This window comes from Stegostoma tigrinum, chromosome 31 (genome assembly GCF_030684315.1).
Source record: "Stegostoma tigrinum isolate sSteTig4 chromosome 31, sSteTig4.hap1, whole genome shotgun sequence".
Classification (NCBI taxonomy): domain Eukaryota; kingdom Metazoa; phylum Chordata; class Chondrichthyes; order Orectolobiformes; family Stegostomatidae; genus Stegostoma; species Stegostoma tigrinum.
Genome location: NC_081384.1, coordinates 163,721 through 179,354, shown reverse-complemented (window position 1 = coordinate 179,354; position 15,634 = coordinate 163,721). Strand labels below are relative to the sequence as shown.

At 41.0% G+C, this 15,634-nt stretch overlaps 1 protein-coding gene across 1 annotated transcript in view; it reads left to right on the top strand.

Annotated features, from left to right (window-relative positions):
• The window catches only part of retreg3 (reticulophagy regulator family member 3), a 58,328-nt gene that overhangs the window by 23,920 nt on the left and 18,774 nt on the right, over positions 1-15,634 (top strand). The window contains exons 5-8 of the mRNA XM_048560372.2: positions 5,911-6,037; positions 7,449-7,533; positions 9,970-10,107; positions 13,427-13,506. Coding sequence (XP_048416329.2) covers positions 5,911-6,037; positions 7,449-7,533; positions 9,970-10,107; positions 13,427-13,506 — 430 coding nt within the window. The remainder of the gene's footprint in view (positions 1-5,910; positions 6,038-7,448; positions 7,534-9,969; positions 10,108-13,426; positions 13,507-15,634) is intronic.

The following is a 15,634-nucleotide window of genomic DNA, read 5'->3' as shown; positions in this document are numbered from 1 at the left end:
CTCGCATTTGCCCGGATTGAACTCCATCTGCCATTTATCTGCCCAACTCTCCAGTCTATCTTTAGTGTGCTGTAATCTCTGACAGTCCCCTTCACTATCAGCTACTCCACCAATCTTAGTGTCATCAGCAAACTTGCTGATCAGACCACCAAATCAGGCACTATTTTGCTCAATGGTGAGGCATGCTTGAGCAGCCAAATAACCTGCTCCTATATCTTATTTTCTTATGCTTTTATAAGAACAGAAGAACTTATGGTGACATTGCAGGCCCCCAAATAAGTAATAATACCCAGAGTGGGATGGGAAAGGACAGGATGCACAAACTCAAGAATAAGCAGCAAATAGGATCAAAAGTGAGGTGAAGCGAGAATGGTGAAAAGGGCAAAATGAATGGTTCTCTACTTAAATATATGCAGTATCCAGAATAAAATAAATGAATTAATGGAACAAATAAAGTTTAATATATATGTTGTTAAGCCATTGTGGTGGCATAGTTACAAGAAAGTCAAAATCAGGAACTAAATATTTGGGGGCATGCGACTTTTGAAAAGGAGAGGCAGAAAGTAAAGGGTGGTGGGGTGGTTTTGATAGTATGAGATGGGTAAACACGATGCCAAAAATTGATCTTGGATTGGAAGATGTCGAATTCACATGGGTGGGGATAAGATCGAACAAGAGAAAGAAGATGCTGTTGGGACTAGCCACAAACATTTATTGCTTCCTCACTCTCCACAGGAGTCGTATCAGAAGATTGGAGGGAGGCAAATGTTGTTCCTCTTTACAAGAAAGGGAATAGGGAAATCCCTGGAAATTACAGACCAGTCAGTCTTATGTCTGTGGTCAGCAAGATTTTGGAAAGAATTCTGAGGGATAGGATTTATGACCATTTGGAAAAGCATAGCGTGATTAAAGGGAGTCAGCATGGCTTTGTGAGGGGCAGGCCATGCCTTACAAATCTTATTGAGTTCTTTGAGGAAGTCACGAGACAGGTTGACGAAGGTCAAGCAGTGGATGTGGTGTACATGGACTTCAGCAAGGCATTTGATAAGGTTCCCCACGGCAGGCTCATTCATTAAGTCAGGAGGTATGGGATACAGGGTGATTTGGCTGTCTGGATTCAGAATTGGTTGGCTGACAGGAGGTAGAGAGTGGTTGTAGATGGTAAGTATTCTGCCTGGAGGTCAGTGCTGAGTGGTGTCCCGCAGGGCTCTGTTCTTGGGCCTCTGCTCTTTGTAGTTTTTATAAATGACTCAGTTGAGGGGTGGGTTAGTATGTTTGCTGATGACACAAAGGTTGGAGGTGCCGTTGATAGTATTGAGGGCTATTGCAGGCTTCAGCGAGACATTGACAGAACGCAGAGCTGGAATGAGAAATGGCAGATGGAGTTCAACCTGGATAAGTGCGAAGTGATGCATTTTGGAAGGTCGAACTTAAATGCTGAATATAGGATTAAAGGCAGGATTCTCGGCAGTGTGGAGGAACAGCGGGATCTTGGTGTTCAAGTGCATAGCTCCCTCAAAGTTGCCACTGAAGTGGATAGGGTTGTTAAGAAAGCATATGGTGTTTTGGCTTTCATTAACAGGGGGATTGAGTTTAAGAGCCGCGAGGTTTTGCTGCAGCTCTACAAAACCCTGGTGAGACCACACTTGGAATATTATGAGTGATAATGGTAACTGCAGATGCTGGAGAATCCAAGATAATAAAATGTGAGGCTGGATGAACACAGCAGGCCCAGCAGCATCTCAGGAGCACAAAAGCTGACGTTTCGGGCCTAGACCCTTCATCAGAGATGAAGCCTGATGAAGGGTCTAGGCCCGAAACATTAGCTTTTGTGCTCCTGAGATGTTGCTGGGCCTGCTGTATTCATCCAGCCTCACATTTTATTAGCTTGGAATATTATGTCCTGTTCTGGTTGTCCTATTATAGGAAAGATGTGGAGAGGGTGCAAAGGAGGTTTACCAGGATGCTGCCTGGACTGCAGGGCTTGTCTTATGAGGGGAGGTTGACTGAGCTCAGACTTTTGTCTCTGGACAGAAGGAGGAAGAGAGGTGACCTGATCAAGGTGTACAAGGTAATGAGAGGCATGGATAGAGTTGATAGCCAGAGACTTTTCCCCAGGGCAGGATTGACTGCCATGAGGGCTCATAGCTTTAAGGTGTTAGGAGGAAGGTATAGCGGAGATGTCAGAGGGAGTTTCTTCACCCAGAGAGTTGTGAGCACATGGAATGCTTCGTCAGCGGTAGTCGTGGAAGCGGAGTCATTAGTGACATATAAGCGGCTGCTGGACATGCACATGGACAGCAGTGAATTGAGGGGAATGTAGGTTAGGTTATTTTATTTTTGGATGAGGATTATTCCACGGCACAACATCGTGGGCCGAAGGGCCTGTACTGTGCTGTACTTTTCTATGTTCTATAACTTACTCAGGGCAGTTTCCTAGGACAATGTGTTGTCAAGCCAACCAGCGATCAGGCTATTTTTAGATCTGGTAATGTGTAATGAGGCAGATTTAATAAATGATACATTTTAAAAATGTGGATGCAACAAGCAATTAGGAAGCCACATTATAGCAAAGAAATTGGCGTACAAGGAAGTCTTGTTACAATCGTATAGGGCTATAATTTTGCCAACTGGCTTAATCTGTCAATGTCCCCTTGCACCTTTGACTTCTGTTTGCAGTATTTACTCTGCCTAACGTAGCAGAACTGGTTTTATGACCCCCTTTCCTGCATTAAGCCATTTGTAAAAGTAGTCATGAGCTGAGGCTCCAGTCTGTATTTCCATACATTGGCCAAACCCTTCCAGTTGAAATGCATAACTGAAATAACTCCACATGGGTTGGTATTCCGTCACCAAGTCACCCTTTATGTGATACACATTATGTGACACTGATCCAGCCAGCTCAGAGCTGGCTTCTAGACCGAACAGAACCCTAACGCTCCTGTTTATGGTTCTTGTGAAGATTTGTAGCTTGGATTGTGGATAAGATTGTTAGCTCGCTCACTGAGCTGGCTTGTTATTGTATAGATGTTTCGCCTCCATGCTCGGTAACTTCTTCAGTGTGGCCTCCGATGAAGCGATGATTTTCTACTCTGCTAGAAATTTATGAGATTTATATTATCTGTTAAGTTGGATTGTGTCATTTCCGGTTCTGTTCTGCATGGGTTTGTATGTGGGGTCCAACTCCACATGTTTGATTTCATTACGGTTTGAAAACCAGGCCTTTAGGAATTCCTGTGCGTGTCAGTGGTTGGCTTGAGCTAGGATGGTCACGTTGTCTGACCTTGTCTGAGTGCATTGAGATGAGGGAAAGTTCATCATGTCATTTTGCTGCCAGCCGGCGTTCGTGTTTCCTGATGGCTAATTTCCTTCCAGTCTGGCCGATGCAATTGTTGTTGCACTCATAGCAAGGTATTTTGTAAACTACATTCGTCCTACATGTCATGGGTATGGGGTCTTTAGTCCTTGTGATTGTGAGAAACAAAGACTCTATAATCATGACTGCATTGATCCTACATCTCATGGGTATAGGGTCTTTTGCAAGAACACTAACTGGCAGCAAAATGACATGACTACCTTTCCTTCATCTCAGTTCATTTGGACAGTGAAGGCCATCAATTTAACTGGGACAATGCGACCATCCTAGCTCAAGCCAATCAGAGACACGCACTGAAATTCCTCGAGGCCTGGTTTCAACCTGTAATGCAATCAACAAACATTTGGAATTAGACTCCATATACAAACCCGTGCAGAACAGAACCTGAAGTGACACAACCCAGCTTAACAGACCGGATCATGTCTATTCCTAGCAGAGTAGAACAACAGTGCTTCATCGGAGGCTGCACTGATCGTGTTACCTAGCATTGAGTTGAAACACCTGTACGATAACCAGCCAGCTCAGTGAGCAAGCCAACAACCTTACTCCTGTTTATACCTGTCAGCCAGGACTCCCTGATTAGGACTGCTAACCTGGTCTAAACAGGGAACTCTTGTTCCATGAGATCCACTTGGCTAACCTTATTCCAATCAGTAACCATATCCCAGTGTTCTGATCAATTTCATACTCACCTTGGTAGGCTGCAGTTTCATATTTGCCAACACTCAGAGGATGAATCTGTTGCACTTCCTGTGCATTTAGATTTGTATCAGAGATAATAGGAACTGCAGATGCTGGAGAGTCCAAGATGACAAGGTGTAGAGCCGGATGAACACAACAGGCCAAGCAGCATCTTAGGAGCAGGAAAGTTGACATTTTGGGCCTAGATCCTTCATCAAAAATGCCATTTCTGATGAAGGGCATAGGCCGGAAATGTCAGCTTTCCTGCTCCTAAGATGCTGCTTGGCCTGTTGTGTTCATCCAGCTCTACAACTTGTTATCTTGCTTAGACTCGTACCTTTGTTAGTTCCAAAACAGTTATAACTGATCAAGTCTTTTCTCCACCTTTTTAGTCAATGCGATTTAGAATAATTTGAAGTTTTTTTTGTGCATTTGTTTTTGAGTCCCCTTCTTTTGAAGAAACTTAGTCACAACAAAATTTATATTCAAGTTATTATACCATAGTATTTGGGATTGGGATTGTGAAAGGGAACATTGGCTTGGGCAGTGGTCAGTCCTGTGGGACATGGTAGGGGGCAGAAATGTTTTGGATGAAATGTGTTTGGCGATTGCCTTGTTTACAATAATCCATTTTGTGTAAATTGTGAAATTTCATGATTTGCCAAAAAGCTGATTGTAATTACTGCTCTGCACAAATTCAGAGAACATTGCTTTTGTCATATCTTATTCTGCATGTTTCCTCTAGCTCGCATTCAAGCAAATTTGCTGCTAACATCTTTGAAGCTTATATGTTTCTGTTGAATAGTTAATTTTTGCTTCCATGTAAAGAAAAATGTTCTAAACAATTTGCTAAGTGTGTGGTTACTCATCAATGAGCAACATGTACCCTGAAATATTGCCAATTTTCCCATCCTATTATGTAGCAAGCTGATGTTCTCAAAGCTTGATATGTTTTCTAATTCTAGTTTTCATTTTATATCAAAATATTTTGTGTAAATCTTCACAATCATTGATTAGTTATCAGATGCATTTTATTATGTATGAGACCCTGGGACAATATGAGTTGTGGTGACACCCTCAATTTTACTTGTAACAAGTAGAAGGGAATTTTAATGTATTTGGTCTACCATTGAGCAGGTGTAATAAAGTTGTAGAGGGTTGGATGGTAAGGAGGTAATTACTGGAAATCTTCATTTCATATTGCAGCCTTGAAAATTCTAATGACTGAGAAATGTGGGTAACTAATTCTAAAACCCCAGTCTGGCAGCATCTTTGGAGAGAGAAAAACAGGGTGAGTATCAGAGAGGTAATGAACTGTTCCAGTGAAGAGACATTTTTGATCATTTTGAAAAGATGGGGTTTACGTTGTGAGTAGAAAATGACTCCTGTTGGAATGGTTCATTATCTTTGCAACATTAACTTTGTTTTTCTCTCTGTAAATACTACCAGACCTACTGAGCTTTCCCAGCAGATTCTGTTTTTATTTCAGATCTTCAGCATCTGTAACAGATTGATTTTACTCAAATATTTGGTATCGTAGCAATGCTTACTAATTGATTCTTGCCCAGAAGTCGTCATTGCGGAAAGAAATTAGTCCCAAGTCATAAATGGCTTGTAAGTAACTCCCAAGACAGTCTCCACATCTCAGTCCGGGCCCAGATTGGAAACTGTTCCCATTTACCAGGATAGTGATGATATGTGGGGTACAAAGTATTAGATGGAGTCCTTGATCTTTGCTCTGCCGAGTTACTATAGTTTGCTTTACTCGCCTTTCCTGTATTTCAAATATGTTTGTAAGTGATCTTTAGTTTTGATGACATTCTAACACATTATGGTCGTTTCTTCCCGTGCAGCTGGGGCCTTGTTCACCCAAAACTACTCAGTGTTCCTGAACTTTGTCACAGAATGGCAGACCTCTCTATCAGTACAGAGAGGTTTTTGAAGAATTTGTACCATTTTAAAAAACAAAATCCTGGTAAGGTAAGAACTTTGAACAGAGTAATCAGGTTACTGTAACTTCTGAGTTAAATATACATGTATTTATTTTAGGAGAGGCAATTGTCTAGCGTCATTATTACTAGACTACTAATCCAGAAGCTCAGCTGATGTCCTGGGGACCCAGGTTCAAATCCCGCCACATCAGATGGTGGAATTTGAATTCAATGAGAATCAGGAAGTAAAAGTGTAATGATGACTGTGAAACTATACTGTCAGTTGTCAGAAAAAACCTGTCTAGTTCACTAATGAAGAAAACTGCTATCCTGGTCTGGCTGAGATGTAACTCTAGATTCACAGCAGTATGGTTGACCCCCAGCTGCCCTCTGAAATGGCCTAGCAAGCCAATCAGCTCAACAGCAATTAGGGACAAGCAATAAATGCTGGCTAGCCAGCAACGCCCACTTTCCACTAGTGAATAAAAAAAATCCAAGGCCAGGCAATGGCCTACTAATGTTATCGTTAGACTATTAATTTAGAGTGCCAGGTAATGTTCTTGGGATTTGGGTTTGAATCCCACCACGGCAAATGGTGGAATTTGAATTAATAAAAATCCTGAAATTAAGAGTCTATAGATGACAATGAAGCTGTTGTTGATTATTGGAAAAACCCATCTAGTTCACTAATGAAGGAAACTGCTATCCTCACCTGGTCTTGCTTGGATTTAACTCTACACCCACAGCAAAGTGGTTGACTTTCAATTGTCTTCTGCACTTAGGAATGAGCAATAAATTCTGGCCTGACCAATGACATTCACATCCTGTGAATGCATGAAAAGACATGCATAAGTTAGTACATGTTTGTTAAAATAATGCATTCTTGGAATCTATTGTGTTGGCCCCATTTCCTCCCATAAATTTGAAATATTATTTTAGCAAATTATTTTGCTGTTTCATTCCAGTGTTTTAAAGAGTTTTTAAATTCCTCAGTCAGCTGTATTACAATCTCTAAAGTTATTCTTGGGTAACATTCCTTTTTAACTATTTGGTCATTGATTCCAATACAATTAATTGTGGTTGTGCATCAAGTCACCAGGATTTGTGGTGGTTGAGGGAAGAAACGAAAGGCATTAGGAGTGAAGGTAGGAAGGTGAGAAATTGTTGAAGGAGGTGGGTGAAAACGGTTGGAGAGTTTGGCATGGAAGAGACTTGCAGTGGTTCAGGATAAGAGTGTGTTAAAGTGACAGCAGTTCTGATTGGCAGATTCCAGCTCTTCAGGATGTTATATTTAATACAGACTCAAACCTGTAGTGTCTGAACTGTTAATATGCATCACTGGGAATCTCATAATGCTAGTTATGTAGGAATCATTCTAAAAGTCTCCGGAAACTCTACCTTTTAGGAAAGTAGCTTTTATATTCAAGGTTTGAATTAATTGTCTGAATTGTTTTCTTCAGTTTTGTCTTTTAGTGTGTGGTATGTTCACATTCCTGGCTGTAATTGGACGCTACATACCTGGTCTCTTCCTGTCCTACATCAGCTGTAAGTGCTGTTTTAAAACATCTGACTTGTAGATAAGTTGATCCTGTATAAAGTGAAATATTATCTCAAATAGCTTTCGAATAACTTCTGCAGCTCTGTATTTTGATCTGTGGTGAGCGTAGGAACTAATTTTTTGACTGAAATACTTTCATAAGATCATCGTTGGTTTTGTTGTGTTCAGCCTCATGATTGATTATTTTTGTATCTACAAGTAGCCTTTTCACCCTGCATCAACAACCATCAAAGGTAAGTTTGTGAAAGAAACAGTTGACTGGATCTGTTATGACTTCTTTGAGAAGGTAACTATTCAACAGCTAGTGCATACACTTTCAGCGTCATGAATGGGTCAATGACCCATAAACGAGCAATCACAAATTATTTTTCACAGCTACAGTTAGACCTGGGTATTGAGCATTCTTATTGCTCCCGTTTGATGTCATAGACCACATCGATGGGTGACAGCTGTGTGGCAGTGAGGGGAGTGGGTAGTGTGACTGGCCATAGGTTCAGGAGCAGGATGGGAAATTAAGTTGATTGAAAAGACAGTTATACATGGGCTTTGTCTTTTCATGACCATCTCAAAGTACTTTACAGTGAATTAAATATATTTGTAGTCACTGCAAGGCATTCAATAAGGTTCCACATGGTAGGCTCATTCCGAAAGTAAGGAGGCATGGAATGCAGGGAAATGTGGCTGTCTGGATACAAAACTGGCTGTTGTAAGTTGCAACAGGACATTGACAGGCTACAGAACTGGGCAAAGAAGTGGCCAATGGAATTCAACCTAGAAAAGTATGAAGCAATTCATTTTGGAAGTCGAATTTGAATGCAGGATACAGGGTTAATGGCAGGATTCTTGGCAGTGTGGAGGAACAGAGGGATCTTTGGGCCCACGTCCATAGATCCCTCAAAGTTGCTACCCAAGTTGACAGGGTTGTAAAGAAAGCATATGGTGTGTTGGCTTTCAGTGGCAGGGGAATTGAGTTTAAGAGCCATGATGTTATGCTGCAGCTCTATAAAACTCTGGTTAGACCACACTTGGAATATTGTGTTCAGTTCTGGTCACCTCATTACAGGAAGGATGTGGAAGCTTATAGTGACAGAGGAGATTTACTGGGATGCTGCCTGGACTGAAGAGCATGCCTTATGATGAAAGATTGAGGGAACTAAGGCTTTTTCCATTGGAGTGAAGAAGGATGAAAGGTGACTTGATAGAGGTTTACAAAATGATGAGAGGCATAGATAGAGTGGATAGTCAGAGACTTTTTCCCAAGACGGAAGTGAGTATTACGAGGGGTCATAATTTTAGGGTGATTGGAGGAAGGTATAGGGGAGATGTCAGAGGTCGGCTCTTCACACACAGTGGTGGGTATGTGGAATGTGCTGCCGCCAGTGGTAGTGGAGTCAGATACTTTAGAGACTTTTCAGTGACTCTTGGATAGGCACATGGAGGATGGTAAAATGTAGGGTATGCAGGGTAGGTTGATCTTAGCAGGATAATAAGCTGGCACAATATTGTGGGCTGACGGGCCTGTACTGTGCTGTACTGTTCTATGTTCCATGTAGGAAATGTAGCAGACAGTTTATATTCGGCAAGCTCCCTTTAACAAAAATGTGTAATGAACTGAAAATTGGGTATTGATTCATTGTCAGATAAATATTAGTCAAGATTTCAGGGATAACTCCCCTGCTTATCTTCAGTATTATCCCACAGGACCTTTTAAACCTTCTTGAAAGGGCTGACCAGGCCTCTATTTAATGTCTTATCTGAAAGTCATTACCTTTGACAGGGCTGCATATCTACAGTACTGCATTGGATTGTCAATCTTCATTTTTAAATTCAATTCCTGGAGTGCGGCATCAAGCCAGAACCTCATCCACAGACAAGATTGCTACCAACTGAACTACAGCTGTCAGGCCATTTGAGTTTGACCTTAATTTTCAATAGTTTAAGACCTATCTGACCTCAGCAGACCAAACAGCTGATCAAAATTGATCAGTGAAGGACTGAAGAAACTAAACTTTATCTGAGGGTGTAACAAAGTGAAATATTCAGGTGTTTCATTGTTGCTGTTCTGAACCTTTGCTTAATATACGGTTTTCAGTACTGTGAATTATAGTGGGACAACATGCACCAGTTACAAAGTTTGTTTATTTTTGTAAAGATGTATTCGTTGCTTTTGTTGCAATACGTTACACATGTTTCATGTCGAGATAATTATCTTGAACATTTGTCGTATTACTAAAGCACAGAGAGTTTCTAAGGTAATGGATATCTTTATTCATCTCAATTGAATCTGAAGACAGTTGACATTAAGAACACTTGTTTCCCCACATTTCCCTGCTGCTGAATCCAGAAAGAATACCTGGTAACTTGCTTTGAATTTCTGGGCCTCCCTGCTCTGGTTTGTCACTTATTTTGTTTTCCTTTCTCAGTGATCGGCATGCTGTTCTGGCCCCTGGCTAGTTATCACCAACTGGGGCAAAAGATTAGTGCCAGAATTGAACCTGTGCTCAAGCGGCTGGATTTCAGCATGAAGGGATACATGTTGGCAAAACAGCAGGAGAGACAGTGTGAGTAATGGGGAGAACTTTACAACTACAGTGAAGTTAACTCTTAGTGTGGCATTCCTTTAATTCCTATCTGACTGAACCTCTGGTACATTTTATAAGAACTAATATAGATTAGGACTAAACATGGCATTTCAGAGCTGTGGTTTAATTGCTTTTATTTTAGCACAGGATACAAGGAGTTAAAATATGATTTATTCACAAGTTACGTTCCAGCTGAAAATACAAATGAAATAGTTTGACTGAGCCTGGCCTAAGGGAGAGACCATGTCTTTGAATTAGAGCTTGTGGTCTGTCATCACTAATGAATTTTGATTGTCAGCATATTTGAATTAATGGCCACAAGATATTGGAGCAGAACAGGCCATTCAGCCCATCAGGTTTGCCCAGCCATTCAGTTATGACTGATATGTTTCTCAACCCTGTTCTCCTGCCTTCTCCCTGTAAACCTTGATCCCCTTCTAATCAAGAAAATATCTATCTCTCATGTAAAGACACTCAATAACTTGGCTTCTGCAGTTTTTCTGGTCATACGTTTCACAGATTCACCACCCTCTGGCTGAAGAGATTCCTTTTTATTTCAATTCTAAAGGGTTGTCTGTTCACTCTGAGGCTTTATTGTCGGGTCCTAGTCTCTCTCACTAATGGAAACATCTTTTCCATATCCACTTTATCTAGGCCTCCTGGTATTACGAAACTTACATAATCAGATCCCCCTTATCCTTCTAAATTCCATTGAGTAGAGACCCAGAGTCTTTGACTGCTCCTCACATGACAAACCCTTCATTCCTGACCTCATTCTTGTAAACCTCCTTTGGACCCTGTCCAAGGCCAGAGCATCCTTGCATAAATGGCCCAAAACTATTCACAATCTTCCAAATGTGATCCTAACTGCGAACTGAATCTGCATGTTAACTGTAACAGTATCCTGAAAGAGGACTCCTAAATCTGTGCGTCAGATTTCTGAAGTGTATTCCCCATTTGGAAAACTGTCTTTGTCTCTCTTCTTCCAACCAAAGTACATAACCTTATACTTTTCAACATTGTATTCCATCTGGAACTTCTTTACCCATTCTTCTAGCCTGTCCAAATCCTTCGTAGCCCGCTTGCTTCTTCAGTGCCACCTGTCCCTCCACCTATTTTTTGTGTCATCCACAAGCTTAGCAACACTGCCCTCAGTTTCTTTGTCCAGTTTGTTAATGTATTATATGTTGTCGTCCCAGCAGAACTCCACTAGTCAATGGCTGCTGTCCTGAAAAAGACCCCTTTATTCCCATTCTCTGTCTTCTGCCAGCCAACCAATCCTCTATCCATGTAAATACTTTGCCCCTAACACTACAGGCTCTTGCCTTATTTAGCAGCATTCTGTGCAGCACCTTGTCAAAGGCCTTCTGAAAATCCAAATAGATCATGTGCGTTGACTCCCCTTTGTCTAACTTGTTCATAATCTGAAAGAATTCTAACAGTTTTGACAGGCAAGGCCTCCCCTTGATGAAGCCATGATGTCTAAACTGTAATTTTGCTATGCGTGTCCAAGTATTCTGTAAAATTGTTTTTAATAATGAACTCTCAAATGTTATCAATAAGCAAAATCTGGCTAACCGATCTATAATTTATCTTCTCCTGCATCCTTGCCTTCTTAAACAGGGGCATTATGTCAACCAATTTCCAGCTGTCTGGCACCCTTCCCTAACTCTAATGAGAGATCACCAGTGTGTCCACAATTTCCTCAGCTATTTCCTTCAGAACACTGGGGTGCCACCCATCTGCTCCAGGTGACTTAATCACTTTCAGACTTTCCAGCTTTCCCAAAACCTTCTCCTTAGAGATGGTTACTATACTCACTTCTGCCCTGGCACACTCTTGAAGCTCTGGTTTGCTATTGGTGTCTTCCACTGTGAAGACTGACATAAAGCATCTATTCAGTTTCTCTGACATTGCTATGTTCATAGAAAATGGGAACAGTTCAGTAGAGGAACAGGTCCTTCAAAACACATCTTGTAGACAAGCCCACAGCCACTCTACGACACACACGCATAAGGATTAAAGACCCCATTCCCACAACATTCAGCATGAATGTGGCTTACAAAATACCAGGTAACAACTGTCACAGATTGACATTGGACAGACAGGAAAGAAACTAATCATCAGAATACACAAACATCAGCTAGAGGCAAAACAGCATGGTGAACTCTCCTTAATTTCGGTACACTCAGGCTTAACTGGGTCAAGGTAACCATACTAGCCCAAGCCAAACATAGACACACACGGGAATTTGTAGAGGCATGGTTCTCCGCTCATAATGCAATTGACAAATAGATAGAATTGGATTTCATATACAAACCCATACAGATCAAAACCAGAAATAACAAGACTCACCATAATGGACCGGACAGTATAAATTGCAAGAGGAGTAGAATAACATCGCCTCATCGGAGGCTCCACTGATGATGTCACCTAGCAGGGTGATGAAATGTCTGAACAAGAACAAGACAGCTCAGCGATCAAGTCAACAACTTCACCCACAACCCAAGCTATAGATGTTTGCCAAAACTTCAGACAGTTCATGAATTCCTGCATATTGATTATTGTAAAAGTGTCTTTCCTACATAGCTTTTCTACCTCTTGATTTATTTTCTGCCCCACATTCCAAATACTGCTCAGAGGTCTGTACATAAATCCCATCCAGGTCTTTTTTACTTTGCGGGTCCTCAACTCTTACAACACATTCTCACCTTCCCTCTGTATCATATCCTGCTATTGAGATCATTCGACGTTGCAGGACCAGAAAGGAAACCCTGGAGTCTCACTCCTGCAGGAAATAAATTTTTTGAAGAGTTTTTTTTATTCTTGTCTTTTCTTTCAACACTTGCTTCTCCATCTCTTTGTTTCTTTATCTGTACCTAATTTGATAATGGAATAGTGTAGGCTAGATGGGCTTCAGATTGGTTTCACAGGTCAGTGCAACATTGAGGGCCGAGGGGCCTGTACTGCGCTGTAATGTTCTATGTTCTAATTTAAGTTCACTGTTCCAAGTACTATTTGTTGCTGTTCCTGATCCCTGAAGCTCTGTTAATTCAGGAAGTAGATGTTAATATTTTTAACTAAGATCCTAGATGCCGTATGATAAGTTTGTTTTTGCGCAGAATCACAAAATCTTTTTGAGCTCAAGACTGGATGTAGGTCGGGGGTATAACAAATGACACCAGCTGTGGGATGCTACAGTAGAATCACAACAGCAAATTCTGAGTGCATTAGAGCTGGAGGAGCAGCTCCATTTGGCCGTTATCAACCCGAGAATTTTTTCCTTGGCTTGTTTCAGTACGTCACCGAGCACCAGCTGTCAGAACTGCAGATGATGGAAGTGATAGTGAAGCTGAATTGGCTGCCTTCTGCCCTAAGGTACTGATCATACTTTTTCCCTAGTGGCGTTGTTGAGTGTTTCCGAGTGACTCATACTCACCTCTTGTGCTAATCTTAATTCTCTGATGCCTCCCCACCCTCTCCATAGCTGCTCACTCTCCTTCCACACTGTGTGCTGTTGTCGTCTTACTAATTTATTTTAAAGAAGAATTAAACTGTCTACAACTTTCTGTAAAGTTTATATATCAGGGTAACATTTGAAATAGATAACAAAGTGTGAAGCTGGATGAACACAGCAGGCCAAGCAGCATCTCAGGAGCACAAAAGCTGACGTTTCGGGCCTAGACCCTTCATCAGAAACGAAACATCAGCTTTCCTGCTCCTAAGGTGCTGCTTGGCCTGCTGTGTTCATCCAGCCCCACACTGTTATCTTGGATTCTCCAGCATCTGCAGTTCCCATTATCTCTGATAACATTTGAAATAGATTGATTGAAGTTTTAAGTTGTTAATAATTCTCCAGTGTCTGAACTCTTTGAGGATTTTTGTGGTTTTTTTCTTGTTCATTCAGATTCAGTTGCACTTTATTGTGAAATCTGTATTGGTCATCTGGAAGTTTTCCCTTGTGTGATTCTTGTGCAAAGTTGTCTGAAATCAACAAATCATAGTTCCCTTTGTTAACATTTAGAATCTAAACAATGAGGTATAAGGTGTAAATTGGCAAAGGGGTTGAAAACGGATAGGCAATAATCCATATTTAAAGAATTCTCTTCATTCCTGTTTGGTGCAAAACCCATCATGTGCAAAAGAAATTAAGGATAGTATTAGATCCAAAGAGCAGAGACACAAAATTGTTGGGGGGGAGAAAAGCAAGCCTGAGGATTGGGAGCATTTTAGAATTCAGTGAAAAGGGTATAAAGCTTAATCAAGCGGGAGAAATTACAGTACGGAAGTAAAGCCAGGAACATGAAAACTGACTTTAAAAACTTTGTAAACACACGAAGAAAAAAAGACTAGTAAAAATGTTAAGTCCCTTTATGGTCAGAATCTAGAGAAGGTATAATTGGGAATTTTAAAAAAGCAGAAGAATTGAACATATACTTTGGTTCTGTACTCAGCAAAGAGACCCCTAATAATCTGCCAGAAATGAGGGATGATTTGGAGGTGGTAGTGTTCTACTGGGGTGGACAAGGTCAAAAATCACACAACAGCGGGTCATCGTCCATCATGTTTATTTGGAGATACAAGTTTACAGTCTCGCTCCTTCTTCAGGTGTCAGTGAGAGAGGTGGTATCAGACACAGAATTTACAAGCAAAATGTCAAAGGATCACAGAACTGATGCAAATGTATTGAACAAACCTAAGATGGCTGTTAGAAAGGATTAATATTTAAATTCCAGAATTTCTTTCGAGTCCCAGCCCCGAGATAACTAAAGGTTTTAGCAGTATACCAGAGGTGACATCTCGGGTCAGACACTGCATTTTAGGTGTGAGGCTTGTTTAGAATCTAGCTGTGTATTAACTTGGAGGCAAGGATGTCTTGAGGCATGGTATATTGGCAAAACCGTGTAGATGCTATGACAACGACTCAATGGACACCATGCAACAATCGCCAGACAGGACTGTTCCCTCCCAATGGGGGAACACTTAAGCGGTCAAGGATATTCCGCCTCGGATCTTCAGGTAAATGTCCTCCAAGATGGACTTTAGGATACACAACAACCCAAAGTCACCAAGCAGGGGCTATGGTAATCTATGGGGTGAATTTGTAATTGCAGACATGTTCTATTTTGACTGTCTACAAAATGTGTGCTTTTTAAACTATATGGCATTTTATATATTCCTACTTTGGAAATAAAACTAGTCTGACTCCAAGTTTAATACACAGCCAGATTCTAAACAAGACCTCATACCCAATTTGTATTGTCTGACGTCTGGGGTTTCTGATAAAACCTTTAGTTATCTTGGGCTAGTGATTTGAAAGAAATTCTGGGATTTGCATATTAATCCTTTCTAACCGATTAAAGATTTAACAGCCATCTTAGGTTTGTTGAAAACATTTCTCATCAGTTCTATGACCCTTTGATCTTTTGATTATAAATGCTTTGCCACCTCTCTCATTTAACATGTGAAGAAGGGGAGAGACTCCAAAAGCTTGTGTCTTCAAATA